We start from the raw sequence: 16,547 nt of genomic DNA, 5'->3' as shown, positions 1-16,547 counted from the left end.
GGAAGTTGGCATCAGAGCGCAGGGGCAGCTATGATACAGCACCCCTGGAGCAGAGAGGGTTAAGGTCAATTGCTCAATTGCCCAACACCCAGCCTGTTGGTGCTCCAACCAACAACCCAGAGCCTTAACCACTTGAGCCACCACTGCCCCAATCAGTGATGCTGGGTCAACGTCAGCCATTCCTTGAGGTCAAAAAAAACCCAGAGCCTTAACCACTTGAGCCACCACTGCCCCAATCAATGATGTTGGGTCAGCATCAGCCATTCCTTGAGGTCAAAAACAACCCAGAGCCTTAACCACTTGAGCCACCACTGCCCCAATCAGTGATGTTGGGTCAGCATCAGCCATTCCTTGGGGTCAAAAAATGGAATTTGCTCCTGTATTTGTTGTGTCCATGTTGATGATTGAATGTCTTTGTCATGTCACGCTCCACAGTGGTGGTTAATATGAAGCTTATATGAAAGTTGATACTCAGGACTTTAAGAATTTGTAGGGTTTTATAAGTATTTCTGTTTTTCCCTAGCCTACTGGGCGCAATACATTCATTGAAAAGATCAGAAAAAAACAAAAACCTTTGGTTTTTTCCACACAGATCTTCTAAGTAAATGTTGATATCAAACACATTTCTGCTCTCTGAGATGCCCCAAGTGCTTGTTCATCTAAAAAGCAGCTCAAATTTGATCTCCAACCAGTTAAAATTCCGTGTCAGGTTCTCCAACAGAGGGAAAAAACACACGTCTAAAACACACTGAAATCCAACAGACTCTTTTTATATCAGATTTGCACCGTTTATGTTATTCATCTGTTTATACCGATTGAAAATTAGTCATTTTATATCAGACGAAAATCTCTACCGGTTCATTCGGACTCACTTTCTTGAATCGAATACCACAGAATCATCTTTGATGAACATAAATCATAAATACCGTGTTAGATGTTAGTTAAACAAACAACCAAAAAAAAAAAACATCTTCCCAGAGGACTCAGACATTTTGGCCGGTGTTGAATAAGAGTCTGGGGGATCGTCTCTTCCTCTGTCTTCCTTACCTGTGAGTTAAATCGCAGTTGGCACACGTTACAGGAGACGTGCTTCCTTTTAGACGAAGGAGAGATGCCAAATGTGTGATGTAGGACTGCTTTCTGAACTGGGTCCATCTGTAGGAGGAGAGAGAGAGCAAGAGAGAGAGACAGAGCAAGAGACAGCAAGAAAGAGAGAGAGACAGTGAGAGAGACAGAGCAAGAGAGAGAGAGCAAGAAAGAGAGAGAGAGAGAGAGAGAGAGCAAGAGAGAGCAAGAAAGAGAGAGACAGAGAGAGAGAGAAAGGAAAAGAAAGCACGAGAGAGAGAGACAGAGAGAGAAAAGGAGAGAGAGAAGTGTCTAATTAACATCACAGCATCAGATACTCATCCAGCAGAGAGATAAAAATGAGCTTGGGGGCTTCTTGACAGAAAAACAGCTGTGTGGAATGTGAAGTATATTCGTCTGGAGAACATTATGTGTCCTGATGCCACCATCAAGCTGCTTTCTGCTGTTTGTCATGAGTCTAAAACAAAAATAATACTTAAATAGAGTATTATAAAGTAAATTTCCCTGCATACTGTGTCCTAAAGCACGTCATCGAGGCAGTAAACTCCATCCAGGAACAGTTATTTACAAAGAGGATTCTTGGATTTTGGGCCAGACTTTCAGAGCATCATTAGCCTCCTCTTCAGTGCAAAACTAAAGAAAACACCGAACGTGCCTTGGCTGATCCAGTGGTTTAAAGAGAAAGCGATATGAATTTGATTTGTCGCTCCACCATTTTCTTTTCCGCACGTCCCTCGGCTTGTTATCGGATTCAATTCCGCTTTAAGGTAAAAGTGTCTGCCGAATGAATAAATGTGAAACATCATCATGTACTGCGAGCATATTCCATTTCATAAGTAATACAGAATCATTTATTCGTTTCATATCACATTCTCATCCTGAATGAAAGTGCACCTGGCCACTCAGCGAGAGCCGTTCGGGTTTTTAATGGGAAAGCGAAACACTCCGCAGGTGCCTGTTTGCAGTGATAAGATTCCGCCGAGCGAGACGAAATGACGCCGATGTTCTCGCTCGCTGCTCCCATCGCTGCAAACTGCAATTGTCCTGCTTGTAATTTTGGCCTTTAACGGCGTTCGGGCTTCCTTCTTTAATCTTGTCCGACGTGATCAGGGAAGCAGGAGGTCGAGCTCGTTCTGTACTAATGTGAACGCAGTGGATGAGAGGATGGATCGTTTAACAGCAAGGGGAAAAAATCTGCTTCCTGAACAAATCGCATGCTGATATTTCTCGTTCATAAACGAGCTCCTCGTTCGGAAGTTTTCGATCGGTATGAACAGATGAATGATCTGATCGCCGCAAATGAGTCTGTAGGATTTCAGTGTGTTTTAGATGTGTGTTTTTTTCCCTCTGTTGGATAACCTTACACAGACTTTTACTGGGTGAAGATCAAATTTCAGCTGTTTTTTAGATGAACAAACATTTGGAGCATCTCAGAGAGCAGAAATGGGCAACAATATCAACATTTACCTTGAAACATTTGTGTGGGTAAAAATAACCATTTGGGTTTTTTTCTGGAACTTGCTATGAATATATTGTTGAGTAAAAACATAAATACTTATGAAACACTACAAATTCTTAAAGTCCAGGGTTAGACTTTCATATGAGCTTCATATCAACCTCCACTGTGGAGTGGAACATGACAAAGACACTCAATGATCAACATGGACACAACAAAACAGGAGGAAATTTCAACATATTTAAAACATAATTAATTGTCTCTTCACTGAGGTGCGCTTAGAGACTGAGAGAGAGAGAGAGAGAGAGAGACAGACAGAGAGAGAGAGACAGACAGACAGACTGACAGAGAGAGAGAGAGAGAGAGACAGTGAAAGAGAGAGATAGATAGAGAGACGGAAACAAACAGAGATAAATAAAAAGAGAGAGAGAGAGACAGACAGACTGAGGGAGAGAGAGAAACAGAGAGAAACAGACAAACAGAAAGAGAGAGACAGACAGACAGACAGATAAATAAAGAGAGACAAGTAGAGAGAGAGAGAGAGAGAGAGAGAGAGAGAAACAGACAAACAAAGAGAGAGACAGACAGAGATAAATAAAGAGAGACAAGCAGAGATAAATAAAGGGAAAGACAGAGAGAGAGAGAGAGAGAGAGAGAGAGAGAGAGAGAGAGAGGGGCAGACAGAGGTAAATAAAGATAGAGAGAGACAGGGAGAAGCAGACAGACAGACAGACAGACAGACATAGAGAGAAAGATACAAAGGGAGAGAGAGAGATCTTTCAGGAGAGCGAGCCAGCTGTGGAAGTCGTGTGGATCACTATCGAATTGATGAATCCATTTCAGTTGGGGAACAGCATTAATACGCCGCTAAAAGCAGCTCATATTGGAACCATATGGATTTCTGTGAAAAAGGGGGTTACATGATATAAGAGCCACATAAATCCCCAGTATGGCTTCAAACGGTTCAGAGAGGGGGGGGGAGAGAGAGAGAGAGAGAGAGAGAGAGAGAGAGAGAATGTTAAATCGGTGGAGAATGAGGAAGCAGCATGAGCCAGACAGATTCTGAGAAACAGGAATTATCTCAAGAAGGAGAGATTAATATGGATGGAGTGACTAAGAGAGAAAAAAAGAAAGAGAGAAAAAGAAAGGAGGAGAGACAGTGAGACAGAAAAGGAACATCTGTAAGAAGCGGGAGCGTGAGAACGTCTACGTATCCCGAGGTTAACCCCAAACACGTCGTATTTCTGCTTTTTGCTTTTGCCAAAAAAAAAAAAAAAAAAAGACTTTCTTCTAAACTTTTAAACAGCTCAGGAACATCTGTTCAACATTCATCTCATTACATATCCAATCATCTTAAATAGCAAGCCAGCTAGCTAGCTAAGTGTTAGCAAGCTAGCAAATTGATATGAGAGTGATTTCAGTAAACGTTAGCATTTCATTTCATGCTAACATTATGGCTTTATTTCTGAACTGTTTACCCATTTGGAAAATAAATCATAAACCTCACATGATGGTGAAAATAGAAACCTACAGTGTTAAATTAAATGCCTGTAAACACTCAAAAAATGTCTTCTATGGGTAAACAGATCAGAAATAAAACCATAAAAATATCCATTATCCATTATCTATACCCCGCTTTATTCCTAATTAGGGTCACGGGGGTCTGCTGTCACAGGTCACCAGTCCATCACAGGGCCACATATATAGACAGACAACCACACACACTCTCACTCACTCCTATGGACAACTTAGAATTACCAATCAACCTAATGTACGTTTTTGGACTGTGGGAGGAAACCGGAGTACCTGGAGTAAACCCACACAGGCATGGGGAGAACATCCATAAAAATATAAAAAATATATTATTTTACTATTTCAGTAAGAGGGCTCATATTTGAAAAGCTCAAAATATTTATGAAATAAATGTTTTTCTATCTATCTATCTATCTATCTATCTATCTATCTATCTATCTATCTATCTATCTATCTATCTATCTGTCTGTCTGTCTGTCTGTCTGTCTGTCTGTCTGCCTGTCTGTCTGTCTGTCTGTCTACTACCAAACTAGTATTTTTAATAGATCTGAGTAATAAAAGAACCATGCCTAAGGCAACTCGGAGGTTTTATTCCATTCTCTGAAGCTGAAGGTTGTCTTTCCAGGTGGGAATGAACCTGAGCCCAAGCAGGAGGGACGGCATTAATCAGCGTTAACCTTCTAATGAAATACGGAGGTTGTTTAGCTAAATGTGGCGTGATAAATGGACGGATGAAGGTGATGATTTTTCACCGAGAGAACTGATTTATAGAAAAGAGAGAACTTTTTTATCGAAAATACAATGACAAGTATTTATTGCTTGTATGAGGAATAAAGCAAAACGTTGATGGCATCGTAGAAAATTCCAGAAGGTTGTATCTGAGAAATAAATGATTACGATCACGATTATTCTTATCATTACACTACCACTGTCCAACACTAATAAACACTAAAAATAGGTTATTTTTCATTGAAATATCATCATCATCTTCCATCACTTGGGTTCATACTTTTTCTCAAGCAAAAGAAATTTCCAAAAAGCTTTCTATCCGTCGTGACCGAATACGACTTTCCAAAACAAAAGAATCGCTATTCGTCAGCAGGAAACTGTTTACAGCCAGCTGATAATATTTCATCCCATTTCTTTTGTTTTTTTTCTTAAATCCAGCAAAATAAAAGAAATGTTTGTTGGATGTGATATCAGGTCGTATTGCGAAAAAACAAGACAAAGTGCAGCTGTGAGTCAAAATGGAGTCTTTTTAATCTGCACTTCATTATAATTCCTGTAGGATTTTCCACGAAGATTTTCTTTCGATAACGATAGAGAACGTTCTTTAGAAAGAACGAGAAAAAAAAGCCGAAAAACACGTGTACTGAACGAGCAGCAGGGCTATAAATAAAAGCGTTTTTTTTTTTTATTTTGGAGCTCAGAAAAGGCAGCGTACTAAACAACAAATGGAGCAATAAATTTATTATAGTATTATTGTCTTGTATAGAACTATAGATGTGATCCATTAGCAGTGGATAAAAATGGCACGAAAGCCTTAGGGCTGGAATTTCTGGTCTGTTTTTGTCGTCGCTCACTTAGAACCGAACAAAACAACATGGAGAAAATTTCTCTTCCAAATTCTTGAACCAACTTCATCGCTACTTCAAAGCTGAAGTAAATCAGTAGCATGTTTTACACATCTCCCCTACTGAGGCTCCGTAATGCCGAAGCTTTACAGCACTGACGCATCTCAGCAGGACCACCGCGGAAAACGTCGGCGATTTGGTTCCCGACTGAAGCCCCGTTCCCCTCTGTCAGACTGCCGATGAAAAATAATCAGCCTCCCTGCTGCTACCAGTCATCAGAACCGGAGAGCAACTTGACACACTGTTTCTTTATCCAAAAGTAAACGTGTCTATCTTCACCAATATGAACTTTCCTCGACTCTTTAGAAAGGCTGAGGAGTCTTGTCTCATCTCATCTGGAGTAACGCAGCCGTTCTTTATCCTGTCAGAGAGACGCTGCTGCGCGACAGAGTGCATCAGAAATGACAGGAGAGTTCATCACTCGTCCCGTCCTCCGCGCTGACGAGAAGGGAGGACAGGAGCTGGACAGAAATCAGGCAGGAAGTGGACAGGAATGAAGGGGATGACAGCAAGGACAGGGGGCGTAATAAATAAATGACAAAACCTGTGATGCTGACATTCAGAGTGACACGTCCTCTTAGACGATGTCCCAGATCAACCCTAAAATGGAGATTTCTCTCAGTCGTACACCTTTAGAAAAAGCTTTTTTACATTTCTAGATCTTGGATGAACCGCTTGTCTCAAATGTAACATTTACATGAGAAATAGGTCACCTGATAAACAGCAGTGTTCAACACCATGCGCACTTATTGCTGACCAAAAGTGGGATAAACGACCTGTCACATGTAATCCGTGCCCCTATGTTTTGTCCAATTACGTAGCTCGCACGAATGGGATGAAATGAGCGCACCTATTGATTTTCAACAACAGAAATTTGCATTTTCAGATCCGCGAGGAAGAATCTGCAAAGCCAGAGGGACGAAGAGCGTCATTTCTCGCAGCTTCGTACCATCCAGGGCTGACCGAATATTAATATTCGAAGAGTCGTTAAAAATCTTTACAAACAAATGAGCTCATTTGCGGCTATTTTATTCCTGTTCTTAAATGCTAAAGTTACATTAACAACAGCAAATTGTTGTCCAAATCAAACCACACTTGAGTTAACAACAACAGACAGGATACAAATTGCATTTCCAGCTTCGGTGCTTCTTCTTGCGAGACTATTAACAACAAAGATAAATCCGTGTAATAAATGGGCAGAATATTAATGTCATATTACATTATTTTAAAACCATCAGACACTTAAACAAGAACATTTAACCTGAGGTGATGGATCAGTCCTTTGAGGAGCGAGAAAAAATAAATAAAAAAGCATTCACAGCGTGGGACGCTTTACTGACCAGATCACTGGGGTAGATTGGGATTTACTCAATCGTCTAGACGTCATTTGATTTTTAATAACAGCTTTATTCGGGTCAGGAGTAGTATGTTTAAAAATCTAATTTATTTTTATACATCGATGGTAATAAATAGAAATGCTCAGCATTGATCAGCGTAACGAGAAGTTGGCTGTCGATCAGGCTTCATGTATTATTATGAAATATATTTCCTGACTATTTTTAGTCAGCTACTAACTAACTAATTAGTTATTAGATCACCACAGCAAAGGCTTATTAGATATTTATTAGTTGAATAGTTTATAAAACCCATATCAGAGACAAATTTGTACAGGTATGAGACTGTGCAAAGGTGAATTAATGACAATTATTAACAGACCAATGACAGGACAGGGCGGGGCCAAGACTTAGAATGAAAGAGAGACGTGTGGCGTAATAAACAAAAGCCTGTGAACTGGACGCATTGATCTTCACCCTAAAAAACGTGACATTCGTTTTTATTGATCATGAGCAACACACCATTTCGTTGACAGAACAACAACACAAATGCATGTAAACCCAAGCCGCTGTGCCGTGTCTATTTCCTGTGATGTGATGATGCTCTCTTCGCCGGTTGTTTGAAGTGTGCTGATTTCCTTCCATCTCCACACAAAAGCGTATGAGAGGCCTCAATTTTCCCTCAGGTGCCTCTGTACATTAAAGTACTTCTGTAAGAAAGGATCATAAACTTCAAACCCACACCGCTCACCCTGCAGACTACCTCTTTACAACACTTCCCTCCAGCAAGAGACTGATGAACATTTAACATTTCGTTTACGCAGGAGCTATATTTTAACCCAGTGGGAATTCGGCGAAAGGGTAAAATGTTGGCCATCTGTGGGGCATCGAGGACTGACTCAGGAAATATCGCTATAGTTGTGGGAAATAAAAATCCCAAAAATGCCATTTCTCTGCTTATACAGTACCTTGATAATTTAATTAATTCTGGGGGCGAGTTCTTAAGCTGAAAATCTGTATTGCAAAACGAATTTTCCCATAAGAAATAATGTAAATGCAGATAATCCGTTCCAGCCACCCATAAATATGACCAATATTCCCAATACGAAGTGTATGTAAACTGTATGGCTGCTTACAAAGAACTGACCCAAGCATTCCATGTTAAGGCTCCTCACAGGAAGTCGTGCCACCAAGCTTGGGCTAAAAATAGAACAGACCACCCACGCCACCAATCTGTCAACAAAAAAAACGCCCGAAAAATCACCTAGCTTTTGAACACATGCCAAAGGCAACGTTCGTATCGTGGATTGACTCTTTCGAAACAGCTTTCACTGACAAAATTTCATAAAATCCGTAAACTCGCTTCAGTTGGCTTTGAACGGCTCCTGGATGAAGCACAACTTCGGTTCGGTTCATTTGTATGCCGAAAATGCTTCTCGTGCCGACGCAAATTTCTTGCAAAATTTCAATTCTTAAGGCTAAAATGCATAAAGGAGGGTATTCGCATGCTGAGGTTCCACTGTATTACATCACATAAAGACATGTTTGGTGTTTGCTTTGGGGTTTGCTTTTTATGTCATGAACACAAACTATTTGAGGCGGGATACAAGGATCAATACAGCCCTAGCGAACAATCCAATACACACTAAAAGCAGGCACAGGTCAATGAGGATATAATCAGGTTTCGAACAAGTTAGTAAAGAACAAAGGACATACTTAGTCTAGAACCCGGGGATAAAGACAGGCTTGGTAAACGTTGTTAACGTGAAAGGACTGAGCGTATAATTATAAGGTGATTATAAACAGTGCTAAAGCAAATATAATTAAACACGTGAACAAAATTCGAATGATGGTGACTGGGAGTGTGAGTGCAGGTGGTTGATGGGAGTGTGTGTCCATGAGGGCCATGATTAAAGGCCGGGTTTTAAGAAAGTCTGTCACATTGTGGCTGATAAGTAAAGAAAGCATCCATTTTATCTAATATATTCGAAAAATACAAAGAAAACAAAGAAAATATACAGGAATGACCTGATCCTAAAATACTGGATGTTTCTTCCACTCTCAAATCTCTCACTGACTATTTTCTCCAGTGTTTTTTTTTTATCGATTACGTATCCATATAAATAAAATATGACAGCTTCATGCTGTGCAAAAAAAAAGTCACTGATGTGAAGCAGAGTTACTTTTATCACCCACATGTTTATTTTCTCCGAACAGCACATCTTAAAGAGTTTTATTCTTCGTTCAGCCATTTACCAACTAATAGTGATTCATTAGTTATAGAATGTAATGTTCTTTGCACTTTTTATCCGTTTATAGTTATGATTAATGTTTCAGAGCGTCTAGAAAACAAGTTATTTACATCACAGCATCTATAGACAGTCGTTCCTTTACCAACCTCTTTTTTTTGTGTCTCTCTTGAATTAATAAGATGAAAGAAATTCAGCTTGTCAGGGAACTGGTTACTGAGCAACCTGAACGCACATCTGTCCAGATGTCAGGTCTAGTAAAACTTTGGTCTCTGATTCCTAACACGTACCGCAGCCTTCAAACACCGGACTCCACTTCCCACAATGCACACTCACTCCCTCGTTCACCGGTTCATCAGAACAGAAGTCAAGAATTAATGTGAATTTTTTCCCTTAAATTATTACACATCATCAGTTATCACATTACCCTGTGTATTCTGACTATTTGTAAAATATACAGTGTGCAATTTACAACCTGATCTATCTATCTATCTATCTATCTATCTATCTATCTATCTATCTATCTATCTCTCTATCTATCTATCTATCTATCTATCGATTAACCTCGAGAGAAACAAGAAAGTGTCTAGTGCAGGAGAAACCATGTGCTTTGCGACAAGCTGAGTTTCTTTCCATCTTATTAACTCCGAAAAAGACAAAAAAAAAGCAGATGGCTATGTTTATAGCTTCTGTAATATAAATAACTTGTTTCCTAGATGTTCCACAACATTCAGCATAACTATAAATGGATAAAAAATATCAAATTGTTGGTAAATGGATGTAGAGCACGAGGAATAAAAATCTTTATATTATGCATTATATTATATAAATATTCTTTAATTCATTTTTTTTCTTTAATAGCATATTTTATTATTTGTTGCTCTTTCAGCTGCTCCCTGTTTGGAGTCACTACAGAGGATCATTTGGTCCGCATGTTTTGATGTGGCACAGGATTTACGCCGAATGCTGTTCCTGACGCAAACCCTCCCATTTAATCCGTGCTTGAGACCGGCACAGAGAGTTAACTCTTCAGTGGCTGGGTTAGCTCCCTGCCTGGGAATCAAACCCGCGCCACGGCAATGAGAGCACAGGATCCTGTCACTGGGCCACCAGAAGTCTACATATTTTATTAATATGGATCCGTAATCATAATCAAATGATCCCAAGCCTTGGTGTTCGAACGATTCCAAGCCTTTGGTTTACATGTCCTGCTGTTTACTGATATTTCTTCCTGTTTTTTCCTTTTTCTTACCTGACCTTGTGTGACATCATCAGTTCCTCATGATTTGGACTATTTGCTACCTCTTAAATAAACCTGTATTCATACCTGCCTCACACTTGAAAACTTTCCCCAACTGGAAAAGTTAAAAAATTGTTTACGACCCTTCCAGAGCTCTGACACTGGAAACTCCTTCCATCAGTGCTCAACGTTAAACCTCACCAGAGCGCCGTTTATATATTTTTCACTGATAATGACCTTTCAGAAATAAAGAAAAGAATGGCTATCGCTGCTGTTAGAAAGTCCATCAACAACTTCTGACCAATCAGAGTGGAGAATTCAACAGAGTAAAGTATCATAGACAGAATAGAGTTAAAAAAAAAAATAAAATAAATGTTCTAGTTCAGCATGCTGCTTCATACACACACCTGGATAGAAGCTGCGTCTCATCTCCGTTATCTGTTTTGAAAATCTCTTCTATAATTAGATGTTTTATACATATGATTCATTCCATAATTCCAGCACTTATGCAGTAAAACTATTTCAGACTTTCAGCTGATTTTTTTACTTCATTTCCCCTCAGATCACATTTCACACAGCAGACGCCATCATTTTTCAGTCAAAACAGCGTGTGTTTGTTTTGGCTTCGACTCCAAAGGATGATGACACCGAAGAGGAGTGGATGAGCGGAGTCCGTATCAGGTGTTAGAGGATGAGATGAAAATAGTATCTGGTTGAAATATTGCATTCCTGAATAATGAGCGTCAGGCTTTTTGATAAAGGAAGCTCTCTGGTGTGTGTGTGTGTGTGGGGGGGGAGGTTATATCTTGGTTAAACTATGACAGGAATATTGAACAGATTTGAGACTATGTGGGGGCCAATCGTCTGGTCAAGGCAAGAAAAACGTCTCTCTCTCTCTTATTTTAGAGATTTTAATAAAAATAATATATTTTAAAAAATAATAGTAATAATATGTTTTTAGTTTTTGTTACTAAGGTTAAGGTTAAAAGATTTAAATATTGTTGTTGCAGTCATTAGCAATACACGGTGTGTGTGTGTGTGTGTGTGTGAAACTTCCTCTCTGGACTCCCACAGTGAGGGAGCGCAGAATCTCAGGGCTGATGGGTAAATGGGCATCTCACCAGTGGTTCTATTCAGATACTCAGGCTTGCCATGTCGCTTTCCGGACACACACACACACACACAGAGAGAGAGAGAGAAAAGGCACGTCTGAAAGACCCAGATACCACACGCTGGGCCACTGACCCAACAGCCTCTCTTATGACAGAAAGAAAAGACATTTCTCTCAGCACTCCCTCCGTCTTCGTCTCTTTTTTTTTCGGTTCTCTTTCTCTCCGTGTCTCTGCACGATTGCGATAGGATACACCACCAGCCTCTTTCCCTTTCCTCTGTAACACAGGACGCCGTGTGTTCTGCTACTTCTAAGAGTCGTTCTGTTAAAAAAAAGCCTGTGTGTGAGGGAAGGATCCTGAGAACCGATCTCTGTTCCAACTGAAAATAATATTCTGGGTCTTGTTCTATTACTACGAGCCTAATGCTATAAACCACAAGTACAGCACAGGAGTGGGATCACTGCACGGTTCTTGGCATGGATCTTACATGAGAAAAGTGTCATGCAGTTATGAGACGCACCCAGTAACAAGAAATAATACTGGGGAGTAGACATTGTCACCTATTTTAGAGAGACTTCAGTCAATTATTCTTATCTGAAGAACCTCTGAGTCCATGATTCACTGCTAAGAATCTTTCAGTCAACAATTCTTCATTAACAAACCTGTCAGTCCAGGTTTCTACACTAAAGAACACTTTCAGTCAATAAACACGCTTTACGACTTTAAGGTTCTTGTCTAAAGAACCCTTAAGGCTATGATTCTTGTCTAAAGATCCTTTAAGTCTTGGGTTCTTTCCTAAAGAACCTTTGAGTCTATAATTCTTTTCTAAAGAACCTCTAAATCTTGGATTCTTTTCTAAAGAACCTTTAAATCTTGGATTCTTTTCTAAAGAACCTCTAAATCTTGGATTCTTTTCTAAAGAACCTTTAAATCTTGGATTCTTTTCTAAAGAACCTTTGAGTCTATAATTCTTTTCTAAAGAACCTTTAAGTCTTGGGCTTTTGTCTAAAGAGTCCTTAACGTTGTAATTCTTTTCGAAAGAACCTTTAAATCTTGCGTTTTTGTCTAAAGAACAAAACTAGGATATAAGGCTAGGATTATATCCTAAATAATGCTTAAGGCTATAATTCTTTTCTAAAGATCCTTTATGTCTTGGTTTCTTTTCTAAAGAACCTTTAGGTCTTGGGTTTTTGTCTAAAGAACCTCTTTAAGTCTTGGGATCTTTCCTAAAGAACCTTTAAGTCTATAATTCTTTTCTAAGGATCCTTTAAGTCTTGGGTTCTTTTCAAAAGAACCTTTAAAAACGTGGGTTTTTGTCTAAAGAACCTCTTTAAGTCTTGGGTTCTTTCCTAAAGAACCTTTAAGTCTATAATTCTTTTCTAAAGAACCTTTAGGGCTAGGATTATTTTCTTAAGTACCTTTAAGACTATAATTCCTTTCTAAAGAACCTTCAAGTCTTGGGTTATTTTCTACAGAACCTTTAAGACTATAATTTGGTTCTAAAGAACCCCTGAAGTCTATGACTCTTTGCTAAAAATATTTTAGTATTGGGGTCTTGTCTAAATATCCTTTAAGTCTTGGGTTCTTGTATACAGGAACCTTTAAGGCTACGATTCTTTTCTAAGGAGACTTTATGTCTATGATTTTTTCCTAAAGAACATTTGAGTCTTCAGATCTTGTCTACATGAACCTATAAGACCAGTATTTCTTTTCTAAAGAACCTATAAGTCTCTGATGCTTTTTTGAAGAACCTTAAATGTGATGATTCTTTTCTAAAGAATGCCTTGAATTGATTCTTACGAATCATTTGGTCCAGGATTCTACACTCCACTCTCAAAAATAAAGGTTCTTAACCTTAAATGGTTCTTTGCCAGGGTGTATGGTTCTATAAAGAACCTTTGAAGCATCCATGGAACATTTCCATCACACAAAAGGTACTTTGCAGTGGTAAAGGATCTTTAGTCTTTTATTGCATTTCTTTTAAGAACCTATTCCTGAAATGTTCTTTGAGGAAACTGGTTCTTTGAGGAAAAAAATGGTTCTTCTGCGTCATCAGTGTGAAAACGCCTTTCAGGTTCTTCCTGGCAGCTTTATTTTTAAGAGTCTAAAGAATATTTCAGCCCAATACATCAGATCTTCCTCTAAAGAACTGTTTGGTCCATGATTCTTCTCTAAAGTCCACGATCTCCTTCACACACGCTAGAGATACAGTAGATAACAAGCTTTATTCCTTTAAGCTGTGTTCCTACTGAGCACCACATCATATCAGCTATAGCCTGGGAATCAAAACCTGCTCTTGAAATGCGGAGCAATCAAATTTGATTTGTTTTCTGACCTTCAAAGAAGTCATTTAAGCCCCAAACACATCACCTACACACAAGGCAGCTAATCAACAAGCCTCCCAGACTCTGTATGCAACCTGATTAAACACACTACATGACCTCACAAATTTGACCCTGAATAATGCGGCGTCATTTCACGACAATAAATTTATAATTGTGTTAGCGCAGAAATGCCAGTATTTTGTAATGAGATGTCTTTCACTTCTCATGCATATGAACGCCTGTATCCATTTCCCGACCTCTTCGTGATTATCCAGCCGTGCTGCACAAATTCCCTCACCACTTCTCGGCTCAGTGTGAGAATTTCCACGTATAATCATAATCATACTAATCACACCGCAGCCTCCCACACACACGCGCAAAAGAGAGCCGCACTGGAGCTACGGAGAACAGCTAATAATGCTAGCACCGCTAACAGTTAACGAAACACTGATCTGATTTTATTTGTATTGATTACATAACATGCATGAGACACCTAACAAGCTGGGAGTCATTAGGAACATTGTTCTCCATCTCTTTACAGACTCACGATACTGTGTGTGAAACATTAAAACTGCTGCTTGTAATGATCCGTATAATCACCAGCATATGACACATCAGCACTGAATTCTATTTTGCAGAATTTATTTAGAATATTGAGCATTTTAATAAGAAGTTTATCTGTTATCATTTTACAGCAATATGTTGCAACATATTCTTCAAAATATATGTATAATAAGTTTAATAGTAATAAGATGTTCATTAGTTCATTAGTCTTCCCTGAAGACTGTTACACTTCTTCATTTTTCACTAAAGAACCTTTCAGTCCATGATTCATCACTAAAGAACCTTTTGGTCCTTTTTCCCCCGGAAGAATCTTTCAGTCCTTTTTTTTTTTTTTTTTACCCTGAAGAACATTTCAGTCAATGATTCATCTCTAAAGAACCTTCCCTTGAAGAATCTTTCAGTCCTCTATTTTTCCCTAAAGAATCTTTGATTCTCGTACTTGTCTTTAAAGAATCTTCCAGTCCTCTATTTTTCCCTGAAGAACATCTCAGTTTTATTTTTCCATGAAAAATCTTTCATTCCATCATTATCCATTATCTAAAGATCCATTTCCCTGAAGAACCCTTCAGTCCTCTATTTTTCCATGAAGAACCTTCCAGTCTTATATTTTTCCCTGAAGAAAATTCCAGTCCTCTATTTTCCCTAAAGAACCTTCTAGTCTTCTATTTTTCCCTGAAGAACCTTTCAGTCCTCTATTTTCCCTGAAGAAACCTGCGGACCTCTATTTTTTCCTGAAGAACCTTTCAGTCCTTTCTTTTCCCTTGAAGAACCTTCAAGTCTTCTATTTTTTTCCTGAAGAACCTTCCAGGCCTCTATTTTTTGCTGAAGAACCATTCAGTCCTCCATTTTCCCTGAAGAACCTTCCGGTCCTTTATTTTTCCCTGAAGAACCATTCAGTCCTCCATTTTGCTGAAGAACCTTCCAGTCCTTTATTTTCCCCAAAGAAGCTTTTAGTCCTTTATTTTTCCCTAAAGAACCTTTCAGTTTAGTATTTTCCTATGAAAGAACCTCTGAGTCCATAGTTCTTCAGAACTGAAGAACTGGTCCAGGTTTCTCTCAGTCCATGATTCATCTCTAAAGAACATTTCAGTCAATTATTCCTTCACCTCATTATTCCACCCTAAAGATCCTTTCTTTCCGTGATTCTTTCCCTCCATGATTAGTCTCTGAGAAGCCTTGCAGTCAATTATTCTTATCTAAAGAACCTTTGAGTCCATGATTCATTGCTAAAGAATCTTTCAGTCAACAATTCTTTATTAACAAACCTTACAGTCCAGGATTCTTCACCAAAACACCTTTCGGTCCATGTCAGTCATGATTTTTTTCTTGACAAAGAAACTTGCAGTTCACAATTGTTCTCTTACAAACCCTTTGGTCCATGATACTACACTAAAGAACATTTCAGTCCACAATTCTTCCCTAAAGATCCTTCCAGTCCATAATTCTTTTCTGTACGTCAACAATTCTACTCTAACGAACCATCTGGTCCAGGTTTCTACCCTAAAGCACATTTCAGTCCACAATTCTTCCCTAAAGACACTTCCTGTCCGTGACTTTTCCATAAAGAACCTTCCAGACCTGGACACTTCCATTAAGAACCTTTCAGCCATTGATTCTTCTCGATAGAAGCATTTAATTCTGATCCTTTCAGTCTAATTAATCTCTAAAGGACCTTTGGGTCTATGACTCCTCATGAAAGAACGCTTCAGTCCGTAATTTATCTATAAAGAACCTTTCAGTCAATGATTCTTCCCTAATAAAGCTTTTCAGTCCATAATTCCTCCCTGAAGAACCTTTTGGCTGTATGGTTCTTTAGCCATTGTTCCTCTTACCACAATAAACTGAATCTAAATTATATATATATATATATTAGTTTTCCCAAAAACCTTTCATATAAGGTTCATACTGATGGTATTTTTTCTGGCACATCCGTCAATCAAAAGGCTATATAGGGAACCAAATATGCTCAAAAGTTTTGGCACCTTTCAGGTAAAAATTGCATATTTTCTTCACAA

At 38.9% G+C, this 16,547-nt stretch overlaps 1 protein-coding gene across 3 annotated transcripts in view; it reads right to left on the bottom strand.

Annotated features, from left to right (window-relative positions):
• Positions 1-16,547, bottom strand: part of znf385d (zinc finger protein 385D) — a 69,643-nt gene that overhangs the window by 32,512 nt on the left and 20,584 nt on the right. For 2 of the 3 annotated variants that reach the window (XM_058376179.1, XM_058376181.1), the window contains exon 3: positions 1,048-1,155. The exons of the other annotated variant lie outside the window; for it this stretch is intronic. In XM_058376179.1, coding sequence (XP_058232162.1) covers positions 1,048-1,155 — 108 coding nt within the window. The remainder of the gene's footprint in view (positions 1-1,047; positions 1,156-16,547) is intronic. 3 annotated transcript variants of the gene reach the window in all.

Source organism: Hemibagrus wyckioides, linkage group LG23, assembly GCF_019097595.1.
Source record: "Hemibagrus wyckioides isolate EC202008001 linkage group LG23, SWU_Hwy_1.0, whole genome shotgun sequence".
In the NCBI taxonomy this organism is placed as follows: Eukaryota; Metazoa; Chordata; class Actinopteri; order Siluriformes; family Bagridae; genus Hemibagrus; species Hemibagrus wyckioides.
Note: the sequence above shows the minus strand (reverse complement) of the source record. Positions and strands in the feature narration are given on the sequence as shown.